Genomic DNA, 14629 nt, shown 5'->3' with positions numbered 1-14629 from the left:
AGTTTCCCCGTTCCTAGTTAGCTTGGGCTGCCATACAAAATACTATCGCATGAAGGGGCCTACACAACAGAAATTTCTCACAGTTACAGATTGGTGTAAAACAAAAGTTCAAATATCTGGTAGTGTTCATTTTCTGGTGACTATCCTCTCTCTGACTTGCAGATGACTTTGTTCTCGCTGTGTACAGATGTGCAGAGGGAAGGGAGTGAGCTCTGGGGTTGCTTAATATGGGACACCAATCTTATAGAATTAGGGCTCCACTCTCACTCTCATGACCTCATTTAACCAACCTTCCTTCCTTCCTTCTTTCCTTCCTTCCTTCCTTCCTCCCTCCCTCCCTACCTTCTTCCTTCCAATAGTCATATTAGGAGTGAGGGCCTTAGCATATGAGTTTCAGGAGAATGCAACTGTGTTCAGCACAGAAATCAATAGCATTTTTGCATATTGCTTATAATTAAGCTTCTTCAGGCTTAGATTCCTGTTTGTTGGCTTCATTTATTGATTAACTCCCATCTGCTAGGTATGCTTATTAGAATTGTGTATGAAGTAGAGAAAGTATAAATAGTGAAAGTGAATTTTAGATGCATTCCTGGAGAATTTTCCTGTGAATAAAAGGCAGTGGTTTTGGTGCATGGGATTTGTGATTTTTCTGGGATTGTCAGATGTCGTTTATCCTACCTAGTTTTGAGGTGTAGTTCATTTGGGTGAGATAATACAGCTGTGTGAGGAAATATTGAGAGTTAATGTCAAATATCAAAGGAATTCAGAGAAAAGAAAGTAATCAGTGTGGGTTACAGGAATTGGCAAAGCTTTGTGAAAGAACTAAGAGTTGACTGATTCAGCATGAGTTAATGAAATTACCATGATGTGAAAACACTTCAAGATGAAAAATTGCCACACTGGGTATTTTCTCATTTGTGGTGCTGGTAAGGTTTCAGAAAAGATGATAGAGATGGTTACACAAATGATTTGTCCCAGTTAAATAAAATTTAATGACCATGTGTGGTGACAAAATGAATGAAATCACTGTAATATAAGCTACTGACAGTGATTCATCATGAAGGCCTTGGAATAGTAGTTAAGTGAAATCAGATATACCCTTTCCAGACTGCACTAGTCCAGGTTAGGGAGTACATGTAATTGTTAGTTCTTGCAAAATGCTGGTAAAGGCTCAGACAAAGTTGAAAAACTAGTGGTAAAAGATTTTTAAAACTTTGTGGGCCACTGCCAAATTCTCGCAAACAAATAATGCAACCATGCAAATATACTGTAGACATATATAAAAGAAAATAATAGAAGTTTTACAAACATCCTGTGTGCAACGTGCTCTGATATTTTCTGCACCATTCAACTTTTCTTTCATAGGTTGTGGTTGCAACCTACGAAACTGATTTCATGACTCACTGATGCATGTTGATTGTCAGCTTTAAAAAAAGACCATTCTAAGAGTTAGGGTATGAGGAAGGAAGAAAGGCGTTGAGAGATTAACTTTAGTCAGTTGCAGTGAACATTTGCCATTATTGGTAGGTAGCTAGTCCATTTTCACTTGTGCCCTAATTTTATTTTGGACATTGCCCCTCTTCCATTTTGGTTATTCATGGTGGGGCAGTTATTTCCTCTTACCCTGGTAACTTTCACTTGTAGACAAGGGGCAATTACATAATCTAAGCTTGGCCCCTCGCACTCTCTTTCAGAACTTTAAGTCTTAAGACCAGTGACTGAAGAAATGGTCAGAGACTTGATCTCACTGGTCATGTGGGTGAGATGCTAGCTAGACTGTTTCAGCATCCTCTGTTTCCCTATTCTTGTGACTAGGTTCTGGCCAACCATGTCTGGTCTTTTAGACTTGGACCCCAGTGAGGGTCCTATTGATCTTTGGACCATTTGAGGGATTTTTTGGAATAATGTAGAGATATTCAGTTTAATATTTCCTTTAATTTGTATAGTTAAGATCTGTAAGAGTCTGAATTGACCCAACAGTTTAGAAAGAACTGTTGATTAGGTTGGTATCATCTAACCACTAGACTGTCTTCATATTGTCAAGTGAGTAAAGGAGAGGATGGAAACAAAATAATTTGATATAGTTCAACTACTTGACAGAAAATGCAAATTTACAGCACCATTTCCAAATGCATAGTTTAATTGTAATCTCAATATAAGTGCCAACTGGCTAGATCACCTGTTGAAATTGGCTAGGTTATTCAAAAATAAAAGGCTAAGAGATATTTATTTCACTTACATAAACATTTCTTTCCTCAATAAATGGTTGATTTAATTAATTATTCTATTATGATTTTATTTTGTTGCAGTGGACCAGGTTTTTATATGTAGATAAAAACTGTACTTAGAGGAAATGCATAGTTGGTCATAAGTAACAATTAAATGAGTTGAAGCTTTTGGGTAAATGGTATTCCAGAATTCCAGAGTGCTTATTCCTATTACTAGTATGATTGTCATAATTCCTGTCAATATGTTTCAATCTCTGATTTTATATGGTGGGGTTATTTTTGTTAAAATATTTTAAAAAACTGATACCTTTTTAAAATAAATAATTTAGAAAGATAATAAGAAAACTCTCAAAGTTTTAAAAATCACTTCAAATCTCTATCACCTAGAAATGATCATTATCAAGATGTGATGATGGTGAGTTTTTCATAGTCTTTTTATGGTAAAAAATAGCTAAGTGTGATCTTCTGTAAATAGTATACTGCAAAGCTACTTTCTTAATTAAAATATTTTTACATATTAGAACCATTTGGCAGAGTTATGAGGTGTCCGAGATCTTTTTAAAAAGTGACAACACTCAGTATTTTTGAATGCACACCATTCTAAAATAGTTTGGCATAACATGCTCAAGTTTTAAGAGCATTCATAATTTTTAGATAAAATCAAAGTAAATAAATGTTTAGTCACATAAAATAACCAGAGATTGCAACTCAATAATTATTATAAGGATATTTAGTGCTATTATTAATAATGGTAAGAAATTGGTGAAACTATATGATATATACCCAAACTAAAAGACAGTAAAATAAATTACCTTATTCAGACCATGTAGTATCATGTAATCTTGATGTACAATGTTGAGTAAGAATCGCTAAGTGACATGGAGTTTTTATACACTATTGAGTGAAAAATACAGGTTACACAGGCACATATACACAAATATTTTTGTATACATATGTGTGCCTATACATAATATTTATACACACATACTGGTATGGTACAAACTAAAGTGCTAATTATAATTTTTATTTTTTAATTTAAATGTTTATATTTCTTTCAAATTGAGAAAGTGTTATTTAATTTTTTTCTATATTTGAGGAAGTCCAGGATTGAATGACACCGTAGATTCTAAATCTATTTTGAATATGTTTGGTTTACAGAACAACTGTCAAGTAGAACAATTTTAATCAAACATAGCAGGACTTTCAGGGCTATTTACATTTTTCTTTGTATCATGTAAGACAAATCAAATTTATTCCTTAACTTTTAAATTTCTTTCTTTTTTCTTTTTTAAAAAAGAGTTTTGGAGAGATCCTAGGGACTGAATTAGAATAAGATATATTTCATGCTCTTATAATTGTGTCAAAATGGATTCCACTGTCAAGTATAATTAAAAAGCTTCAATTAAATAATTTTAAAAAGGGTTTTGTATTGTTTTATGTAAACTGTATTCATATACTAATGCAAACATGAAAAACTTCTTTCTGCCCAAAACATCACAGTAGACCAAGTTTTGCTAATGTATCACAAAGTTAAAACATATACCTTTCTGAATTCTAAACAACTAATTTTAGACACTAGCTTCTGAATCTATTAATTTGTGGATTTGGCATGGACAGGAACTATTCAGGTGCCTTTCAATTTGTTCCTGAGTTTTTTTTCTCTTTAAACTTCCAGGCAGTAATTAATCTTAATGCTCTCAAATTGGATAAAGCTGAATATTTAGAGCTTATTAACGATCTATGCTATATGACTACCAAGAACTGAGTTATGACTTACACATATCAAACCCCTCAGACTATCGAGGGCCATGAAAAGAATTCTTAGAACCAAATAAGGGACTGGTTCTTGCAAGAATCAAATATGTCAGGAATATTTGACACAAATATTACTTAAAAACACAAATACATTATTTTTCTTATATGCAATACAAATTTCCTTCTGTCTTATAGATCTTTCTGGTAATGTTTTTCACTGCCTTGACTGTCTTGAACAATTATATTTCTGCTTGATACTAATGGCAATTCCCTAGTTCAATAGTAATGAGAAACTAAGGCAATAAGCTTAAAAGCCTCTAAACTAGTTTAAATGTGGTAAGTTATGGTTGTAATAGAATTCCACTGTATTTCTTTTCTACTTTCATGCTTCTCCAAAATCATATAGTTCCTGTGACATTTTTTGTCCTGCACAGACTCAAATTTTTGTGTCTTTCACTTTCAGATGGGTAGGGCACCATGAAGCATGATTTATTGGTAGCAAAGACTGGTTTCAGGAGTTTAAAAGGGAACATTAGTCAGAGCTAAAAAAATGTCCTAACAGTTTCTTTTTCTTTAAGTCTACACCATATGCATGTTAGTTTGTAAAGAAAAACACAATAACTGTCCTCTTGCCTCTAACAACAATAGAAAATGAAAGGTTGATCTCTCAAAGGAGGTGCTCCGCAAAGTCATCCTCTGAGAGTGGACACACGTGGTGCTTCAGTGGCATTTAATGCTCAATATCTAATGTGTTACTCTTAGAACTTTTGCATTATTCTCCACACATATGTTTGGATAGCTAAATTATTCTGATCCTAAAATAAGAGAATTCACCAGCAATATTTAAAGCTGTTCCTTTCTATGACTATAGTTTCTCAATTATGTATATGGGGAAAAGTGATTAGTCTAAATTGAGTCAAGGTCTCATAAGTTAGGTTAGGCTAAACTCTGTCAAGGCTTAGAACAACTCTGGGGTGAACTTACTAAGATTCTTATAAGGAAATCTTTCAATTACATACTTGAACATTAAAGTGTTATGACTGACCCATTCAGCAGAAATACCATAGACTTCCTTTGAGCACAAAGTCTAGGGACTGTGGATGTCAAGGAGGCACATGCATGATTTGACTCCAACTCTTAAAAATGCAATCTAGTGAAGGGTTTTAAAAATCATTTTGCCCAGACATTGCTCTTCCAGAGAGTACAGGGAAGATAAGGGAAAGCACTAGGAAACAAATAATGTATAGCTGTGTGCATCTGCGGGGAGAAAACAACCTTTCACAAGGCAATGACTGTCCCAACTAAGGACAAACAAGAATTTTAGCAATCCAGTGCTTACCTTTAAAGTAAAGAAAGGAAGAAACACTGAAAATAATAAGAACCTCTCAGAAGAAATCTCCATTTACATTTATATGCATCTGTCTCTTCTTACCCATCCCAGTGTCTGGACCAAAGGTGCACTTCTTAGAAAAGTCAGGTTTATAATGAAAACAATGTTTTGACCCTACCTTTTTCTAGTCGATTTCTGCAAGCATCTGACCCAATTTACCCAAATCTCATCACTCCATAATCTGCAACAGGTGTCAGCTCCATAGCTATTTGCTGACCTTAGCATTGAACTCTTTAGCACTGATTTTCCTGTATGATTTTTGTTCTGTGACAAGGAAGCACAATATGAATAGATGGACTGAGGTCCTTCTTGGGCCATTCCCAGGAAACTGAAGTTGAAGAATGATGGGGAGTATACTTCACAAAATTCCTCCTGCAAAATTCGTCAAGCACACATGGTATACATATTCTCCTGGGGTATAAACAATTACATTAATTAATTAATATCAGCAACATAACCCCAAAACAAAGGTAGATCAAATTCTAATGCAACAATTTTAAATTAGTGCATCACTGGGTTAATAAATCAATCAACTAAGAGACAATACTTTAAATGCCATATAATTGAAAACTCCATGTAGGCATGCCCCCCTCATAGTTATTTTTAAAATAATGGTCATAGCCAGAAAAAGAGCAAGCACCAAGCTCACTAATGCAGGATACTGGAACTCACTAATGCAGGAACACTGCACATGTTCCTTTCAAACTAATGAATCTTTCTTCTTCTGGAATGGGGATTTAGCCTCTTCCATATGCCACTTTTGGGTTTAGATTTTTTCTTTATGGTCGCACTGCCTCCTTTTCTTTCCTTCGTATCTCCTGTACAAGTGTATGGAAAGCATTATCAATATAGCAGCGGTAAGCAGCAGGAGGTCTCAAAAATGGACAGCTGAATTCCTGGGCCAGAGCCAATCCTTCTTCCTTAGTGACCTGTCTTAGCTGTTTTAGGTCAGACTTGTTTCCGACAAGAACCACAGGTGTATCGTTAGTATGTCCAACTTCCTCGATAAGCTGTTTAAACTCCCGAACTGCATCGAAACTTTGGCGATCTGTGATAGAATAACAGATGATAAATCCTTCTCCCGCACTCAGATAGCGATTCCGCAGGGCTGTAAACTCTGCCTGTCCAGTCGTATCCACAATGTCCAGATTGGCAGGTTCGTCATCCACACGGACCCGTATTTTATAACCATCTTCAATGGTGGGGTCATGATCTTCTGGGAATTGGCGGCTGACGAACTGCATGGTCATGGCACTCTTCCCCACACCCCCAGCACCCAGCATCACTAATTTGTACTCTCGTGTGAGCCCTGCAGGGTTGTTAGAGTAGCAACTAACTGGGCGAGTTCCAGAAGCCATTGTCCTCTTGGGGAATCCTGGGTGACCCCACGAAAAACCACCCTGCAGGGCGGGAGGGCGGTGCGTTGGTCCGTTGCTCTGTTCACCCACTCGGTGCTCCTTGGCTCGCGGGTAGCTCCAGCGCTGACCTGTGACCCCTCCCGTGGCTGGGTGGGACCGCACCACAATACAATAGGGTGGGTATCTAGATAAAAAATACTGTATGGGCGAAAATAAAGTTCACACGAGGCTCTTTACCTTGAAATAGCATCTTCACCACCTTTCAGGCATCTCCGTATGTACACATATACACATGCATGCATCTGTCATTGCTCATAGATGGAATCATATCATATGCCCAGATTTTATAAACAGATTCTTGCCCCTCTATTCCTACTCCCAACTGCTACACCATCAGCACACTGTGTCCCACAATTGTTGTTTCAACAATCTTGGCTATCCTGTTTTCTCTGTGCTTATTTATTGATTTTCCATTGGAAAGTTTAATCACACAGCAATGCAATACCACAGAGATTGACTTGTGAATATCTCACCAAAAAATTTCTTTCACTTTTCTTCTTTTTCATGATTATCTGAACAATTATTGAGCATTTCCTCCATATGAATGATGAGATTTATCTAAAAGACTTCCTGATAAGATTCTACTTTTGAATTTATTTGTTAAAGTAGATTACCTTTTAATTTACCCACCACCTTGGAGTCATAGCAATTTCTTCAGGATTATTTTTAATTGAATACTCTTGAAAAGTTTTGTGAGGACAGACTAACCTAAAATTAAAAGGGAATTCTTGTTACAGTCAGTTCATAAAGTCTCATCTCTTCAAATTGCAATTCATTTATTTTAACCTAAATTTTGGGCAATATGATTTCTATGGTCCCTTTTACTTTTAAAACTCCAAAATTTATATAGGAAAAAGATTATAAATGTAAGTATGAAAATCTCTTTGCTCTTGGGACTTAGAAAATGAGAACTTTAGCTACTTCATGCCCTGCTATAAAAATGACAATGTGCTGGTAGGATCACAAATCATTCTGGTTTTCCCTGGACTGAGGGATTTCCTGGAACAAGGAATTGAATTGCTAAAACCAGGGTGGTCTCAGGCAAAAGAGTATGCTTGGATAGTTGCTATATTTGTTCTGGTGGGTTTGTTGTTGTTTGTTTTTTTGTTTTGTTTTCACAGTGCTGGGGCTCAAACCTTAGACTTTACACATGCTAGGCAAGTGCTCTACTACTGAACTACATCCCCAGCCCTCGTGAATTTCTTTAAAAGTACTTAAAGGTTAAAAAAAAACTACTTTTTAAATGTCCATGTTCTTACATATAAACTCACTGAAGTTTCTGTTGTGATTTTTACATTTACCTTACAGATTACTCTCTGTCTTGTAAATCTTGCAAAGATTTTTGTTCAGTTAAGTAAGTTTAAATGTTAAAGATAATTTAACTGTATCCTAAATTTGATTTATATTGTTTAAAATCTTATGTACATAAAGAAAAGGTTTCTCACATATCAAACACAAAAATAAAGATAATGTGATGAGAATATCAGTTTTAAAATCATGAATATATTAAGATGACTAGTAAAAACATACACAAGGAGATACAGATAGTTCATTGTTTTTGAAGATATTCCTATATATTATGCAGAAATTATGTTTCCGTAGAGGTCTTATATTAGTTTTCTTGGGCTGTTATAATAAAATGTCATAGACTGGGTCACTTAAACAACAGAAATTTATTTCCTCACAGTTCTGGATGCTCAAAGTCCAAAATCAGGGTTTTAGCATTGTTAGGTTCTGGAGAAGTCTCCCTTCCTGCCTTATTGATAACTGCCTTCTTGCTGTATTTTTACACTGGGGGGTAAGACATATGGAATAAACAAGCTCTCTGCCCTAATTCCATCAGGAGGGCTCCCTGTAAACTGAAGTACATTCTGTAGACCCCATCACCAAATACCAAAATGTTGGGAATTAGAACTTCAATATATGAAGGGGGCACAATTCAGTCCATAAGAGGTCTTATAATAGCACACAGACCATGAGAAAATAGTGATTTCTTGAAGTTAATCCAGCTTGGTTAATAAACTGCTGAAGGGTCTCAAGTCTGATTAATCACTAAAAGGTATTCAATTTACTGCAGTATATTTTAATATGACATTGTATAGCATAGTGGAGAACACAGTTTTCATGGGATGAAACACATTAAGATGACTGTATATAAAAAGTATAAAGCCAAGAGACAATGAAGGACTTTCAAATCATCAGAATGCAAGTTATATTGAATTTTTTTTGCTTATAAAATCCTTAATGAACTCCAGCATAGTATATTAAGCAGATGAATATCTTTGGTCTTTTTAAAGTCACTTATTTTATGTAAATTTTTATTGCCTTGTTCTCCTCAAACATCCATTGAATTGTTGTGTTTTGTGATGTGGGGAAAGATATTAGGTAGTGTCACAAAATTTGGCACTAACTCACTAAATTATGACAATGTCAACCTCTGTACTCTCTATCTGTACTTCCCAAATATGAGTCTAAGGTAGATAAAATGCTTTTGCACACAGTGTATTGTATGTGTTAGGGTGAAGTTATGCACTAAAACATTATTTGATGGATACTATGCATATAAATATTAACAAATAAAAGCAATAGAATATCTTGCTTCTCTGAGATAACATACTTTGAATCCTTGCTTCTGTACTTTAATTATTCTTAAGTATGTGACTATCAGTATTTTGAATTTTCTTCTCATGAATTTGACAACCTATACTGTGTCTAAGTCAGTTTATAGTTTAGTTTGTATTGATCTATTCTTGAAGTCTTTACAATTGTTTGGAGAGCAACAGGTCTGCTTACTTTTTTGTTTATGGGGATAAGGTGATTGAATAAAAGATAATCTGGAATTCTCAGGGCTTAGAATGTTTTTATGATTTGAGTGATTTGCGCATGGCTGTTTTCAATATTCTCGCCGTCAGTAGACAGATATTTGCATGGTGTAGATCTAAGAGAACTAAACTAATTGCAGAACTACTAGAACTAATTGGAGGTAGAGGAAAGTGGTGATTGTGGATAGAGAAAAAAACCACTTAAGCCATGTGAGCAACTGACTATATTAGTATGCAGATTGCATGTGATGCTCTCATAAATAACGTGTTCATAGAAAAATAATCATTTGGTTTCAGTAAATGGTGGTGCATGCAACAATTTTGTAGAAGATTTGTGGGGCATACAGGGGTGATGCTGTTTCTCCTACTGAGCACATATTGCATTAACTACGTATTCAAGAAAAAGTATAAATCATAAGTTTAAAGTAAGCAACAGATAGCTACCAACATTTGTTTTAATTACATGATATTAAAATGTGTTCTCTTAATATTTTCATGACTGATGGCTTGTAAAGTTACTACAGAAAATAAAATCTAGCATTAAATATAATGTAATTATGAGCCTTCAGTCTTGCCTATACTTGTAAAGGAATAAAGCATATTTATATTACATTTTGATCTTATTTTTTTTCTTTTGTGAATATTAGATTTCTATAGAAACTTACCCTAAATTGAGTTTAAGTTACATTCTGCAGTGCCAGGAAAATTGACAATGTTTATTTCTTAACACCCTGCAATATATGATTTAACTAATTCTGTATTAATATCACCAAAGAAGGGTAACAAAAGGGGCTTTTAACTTTCACCCTTTGTTCAATAAATCAAACATGAATATGGTCTGCACATGGCTTTTGGTGAACTCTGTCATTTTATTTGTCTTTTATCTTGAAGGTTTATTGCTTTCCATGGCTTAAAGTGATTCAGGGTCTGAACTGTTTAATCTGGGATGTTTAGATTATTGATGGCTTGGCCAGTGTATGTGAGAAAGTCAGATGTTAAAACTCCTTGCACATGTACAGTAGGTGCAGTGTGTGCATTTGAATGATTCATTCCTTGGCACATGAACTTGCTTTACCCACTTGTTTTTGAAAATGTATTGCATTTCTAAATGATTGCTTAAAACATTGGATCTTTTCTGTGGATTATTCTGTCATACTCAAACTCAAAACTTACTGTAGACCATGTGCTACATGTGCTAATTCTGTTTCATAGAAACTTCCAGGAAAAAGCCAAAGTGGAAGTTAAGAATTTATTAAACTCTACTAAGAGTTCCAAGGTAATGATTGTTCTGCATAAAATTTTATAATTATAATTTAAATTCCTTTATCGTTTGCTTTTACACCCTTTTTAACATGACTGATTTAGCTTCTTATGGAACAGAGGAGGGGAATAATAAAAGAATAAGGATGAGGCTGGACCTCAAAGGCAGAAAGAAAACTCATAATTATTAGATGATACTTTATAGCAAACAGTGTACTAAAAACTTGGATGTATGTTTTGCACTTAAAATCTGGTTGAAAATGCATGAATACCACAAAATCAGTATATTGAAAAACTCTTAAAATTATAATGTTCTACGTGGTACATGTGTACCCTAGGCTACACTGTTATAATGATAACACACAAGAGTGAAATGATTTTTATAGGTTTCAACATCATAAGAGCTCATAGGTCAGAGCAACTGGAGTGGCGCTGTTCTAGACAGTAAAGACTGAGAATACAGCTGGCCAAACAGGTGATACTGCATTTATGACTCTTTGTTTAGCACAGAGTTCAAGAACACTTTTATACATTTTCCACTTAAATTTATGACAACCATTTGTACTAAGTTGAACCACTATCCTTCAAAACATGGCAAATGAAATAGATGAAGTAAATGTTCCCCAAATGACCTAGTGATTTGCTCCTATCCTCTGTTCCTACCTCAGAGCATCATTTATCTCCTGTGTCAGGTAGATTCTGTTACTTTTCTGTTTAAAATACTCCAATGGCTTTCCATCATACTTCAAATAAAATCTAAATCCCTATAGTACCTATAGCATTTGACCTTTTCCTACCTTACGATCCCACTTCATGTTACTCTCCTCTCCCTAATGACACCCTCGCCACCCTTGACCTCTTTTTACTCCTCTAATAGATTCAGAATTCTGAATGAGCTGATTTGAGAGTGACTTTCACTCACTTCCATCCCTTCTGATACCAGCTCCCTCCCCTTTTTTTGTTGTTGTTCAGGTGTCCCCATTTCAATAGTTTGTGAGACGGATTCCTGCTCTAGGGGTAGCGCAGAGTAATTGAAGCCAATTATGATGGCTCCCTTTCTTTGTTCCATTGAACCAGGACTTCAGGCTTATGCCAATAAAACAGGACCTTCACTGGTCACAATGATGGAGTTAGCAATAGTCAGATGACCATATTCAGGTCACTGATATACAGGGAAATCTTGTTGGAGGGAAATATATTTATATATTGCTTGTAAAATAGAGCACCACAGAGCAATGGGTCTCTTTCTGCAGACTGCCTTGCAAAGCTGGGACTTTGGCAACCCATGTGCCACTAGCTCAGGATTGAGGCCCATGCAGGCCAGGGTGAGAAGATCCAGGCTACTGAAACAGTCCTTACCTATGCTTTCCTTTGGCCTTCTACTCATATCAGCCTTCTTTTGTTTGAACTCATTTTTGTTTTGTTTTGTTTTATCTGATACAATTATAATACAAGTTTCCTTTCCTCAGATTCTGCTTCCCTTACTGGTTAAATGTCTATTTCCTGCTTGACATTAAGATCTCAAAGTCAGGTACAGTGGTGCATACCTGAAATCCCAGCAACTCCATCCTGAGGAAGGATGATCACATGTTCAAGACGAGCTTCAGCAACTTAGTGAGAGCCTATCTCAAAATAAAAAAATAAAAAGGACTGGGGGTGTAGCTCAGCGGTGGAACACCCATAGGGTCAATGTCCAGTACCAAACAAACAAACAAACAAAAACTCTTTTCAACTATTGCCTCATCAGAGATGCCTTCTGATTTCCAATCTAAAACTCCCCTCTGTATTAGTAACTCTCTATTTCTCTACTTTTATTTTCTTTAAAGCCACTTATTACTACTTTCTTATTCATTAATATACTTTTCTAAATGTCCATCTTCTCTCATTTAGTTTATTTCCATCAGAACAAAAAGACGGTCATAACAAGTTAGTGCTACATCTCCATCAATTTGAACAGTGCTTTTGTTTGTGATAGATGCAATTTGTTGAACGCATGGCTGAGTGGAAGCATTGGATCTCAAACTCCCATACTTAGGCTCACAGTCCCATTTACTTTTTATTGTACTTTTCTGATTGGCAAGAAGGGGAATGGTAACCTCAGCAGAAAGAGTAGCAAAAGTTCCCAGAGATACTAATTATTTCTTTTTATTGATCAAAAACTATCCATACCAATATCCACATATTTCAGTATAAACATGAGTTTCCAAAATCCACATTAAATGAATTTAAAATGTAAGAGGCTAAAAATTCAGTATATGAATATTTACACATTTATATAGATATATACAAATTACGATTTTTCTGTCCATTTACAACATACATATGTAAGAAAGGAATGCAGGTCACAGTAGACTGGGCAGTCTGTAAACTTATGTTTTTTTTTGTGATTGTAATTGGTTTATATACCATCAAAAATTTTTATCTGTAATGAGTGACCTGTTGCTTAACTTGGTTGTAGAACTTGAGACTCTATATACCATAGCCAGAGGGGAAGAGTCAAGATTGGAAGAACTCTGCCAATGGGAAGAGACCAGCAGATAGAAGGACATTGGAACCCCAGTGAAGAGGTGAAGAGAATGTCAAGGCTGAAACCCTCCTCCAGGATGGATAAACCTCAACACTGCTTTACAACTGAGATGAGATGGGAGTCTCTGGACAGCAGGGGAGTCACACGATCATTATATGGGTACCTTTTTTCTACCCAAGATCATGAATTAAATTTTCCAGTACTATTTTTTGTCATCCAACAAAGATGGACTTGGTAGAGCCAGTATAGCATAGTGGTTAAAGGCATGCCTTTATACCAGAATTTTAAAAAATAATTTTCTGCTCTGTCACCTCTACTAACTGTTTAAATTTGCTTGATCTCTCCTAGTCCTAGTATTTTCATGTGAAAATGTGACTAATGAAAGCTACTGTATGCAGTTGGAAGAATTAAAGGACTCAATATACATAGCTGCTTTTCATATCATCTATGGTGATCTATTGTTTAAAAAATTTAATCTGTTCCTGATATTTTTGTGAAACATAATACAAAGAGTACTAGAAAAATGGAACAATGGAAGACAGAATGCTAGTCTTGGTTTTCAAAATGCACAGAATCAAAAACATTGCTTAGTTAATTTACTATTAAAGCATCTTGGGAAGGGAAAAAATAACAGAATGAATCAAACAACATTACTCTATGTAAATTTATGATTACACAAATGGTATGCCTTTATGCCATATACAAGCAGAGAAACAACATGTATCCTATTTGTTTACAATAAAAAAAAAATAAAGCATCTAAATCAATTTTACATTTCATAGGGAACTTCAAACCACCATCCTTTGAGTAGCACTGGTATGCACAAAATTTGAAGAGTGGTTGGCATATATATATAAAATATATATTACTGAAACTGTCCCAGGATTCCAAATATGGTAGGGCTCACCTTGTTTAAGGGACAGATCTAAAAAGTTTTTTTGGCTTTCTGTAGACAAGTGGGTTTTTAAATTTTTTAGATGTTAGTTTTATTTTTCTAATTTGTTCTAATTAGTTATATATGACAGTAGAATGCATTTTGACACATTGTACACAAATGAAGTGTAACTTCTCATTCCTCTGGGTGTACGTGGTGTGGAGACACACTGGTAATATAATCATACCCCATGTATATAGGGTAATAATGCGTGTCTCATTCTACTGTCCTTCCCATTCCCACCACCTCACCCCTCTGCATAATCCAAAGTTTCTTCATTCTTCCCTACCTGCCC

At 35.3% G+C, this 14629-nt stretch overlaps 1 protein-coding gene and 1 long non-coding RNA gene across 2 annotated transcripts in view; one reads left to right on the top strand and one right to left on the bottom strand.

The window, feature by feature from the left end:
- LOC306664793 overlaps positions 1-14629 on the top strand; it is a 368649-nt gene that overhangs the window by 67492 nt on the left and 286528 nt on the right. The window lies entirely within an intron of this gene.
- On the bottom strand, positions 6153-6741 carry LOC306663208 (GTP-binding protein Rit1-like; the record flags this gene model as incomplete). Its single annotated transcript, XM_079143609.1, has 1 exon — positions 6153-6741. Exon 1 carries the CDS (start codon positions 6729-6731, stop codon positions 6153-6155), a length of 579 nt encoding a protein of 192 aa, XP_078999735.1. The 5' UTR covers positions 6732-6741.

This window comes from Sciurus vulgaris (assembly GCF_902686455.1).
Source record: "Sciurus vulgaris genome assembly, chromosome: 6".
In the NCBI taxonomy this organism is placed as follows: domain Eukaryota; kingdom Metazoa; phylum Chordata; class Mammalia; order Rodentia; family Sciuridae; genus Sciurus; species Sciurus vulgaris.
This window is presented reverse-complemented; position numbering and strand designations above follow the sequence as displayed.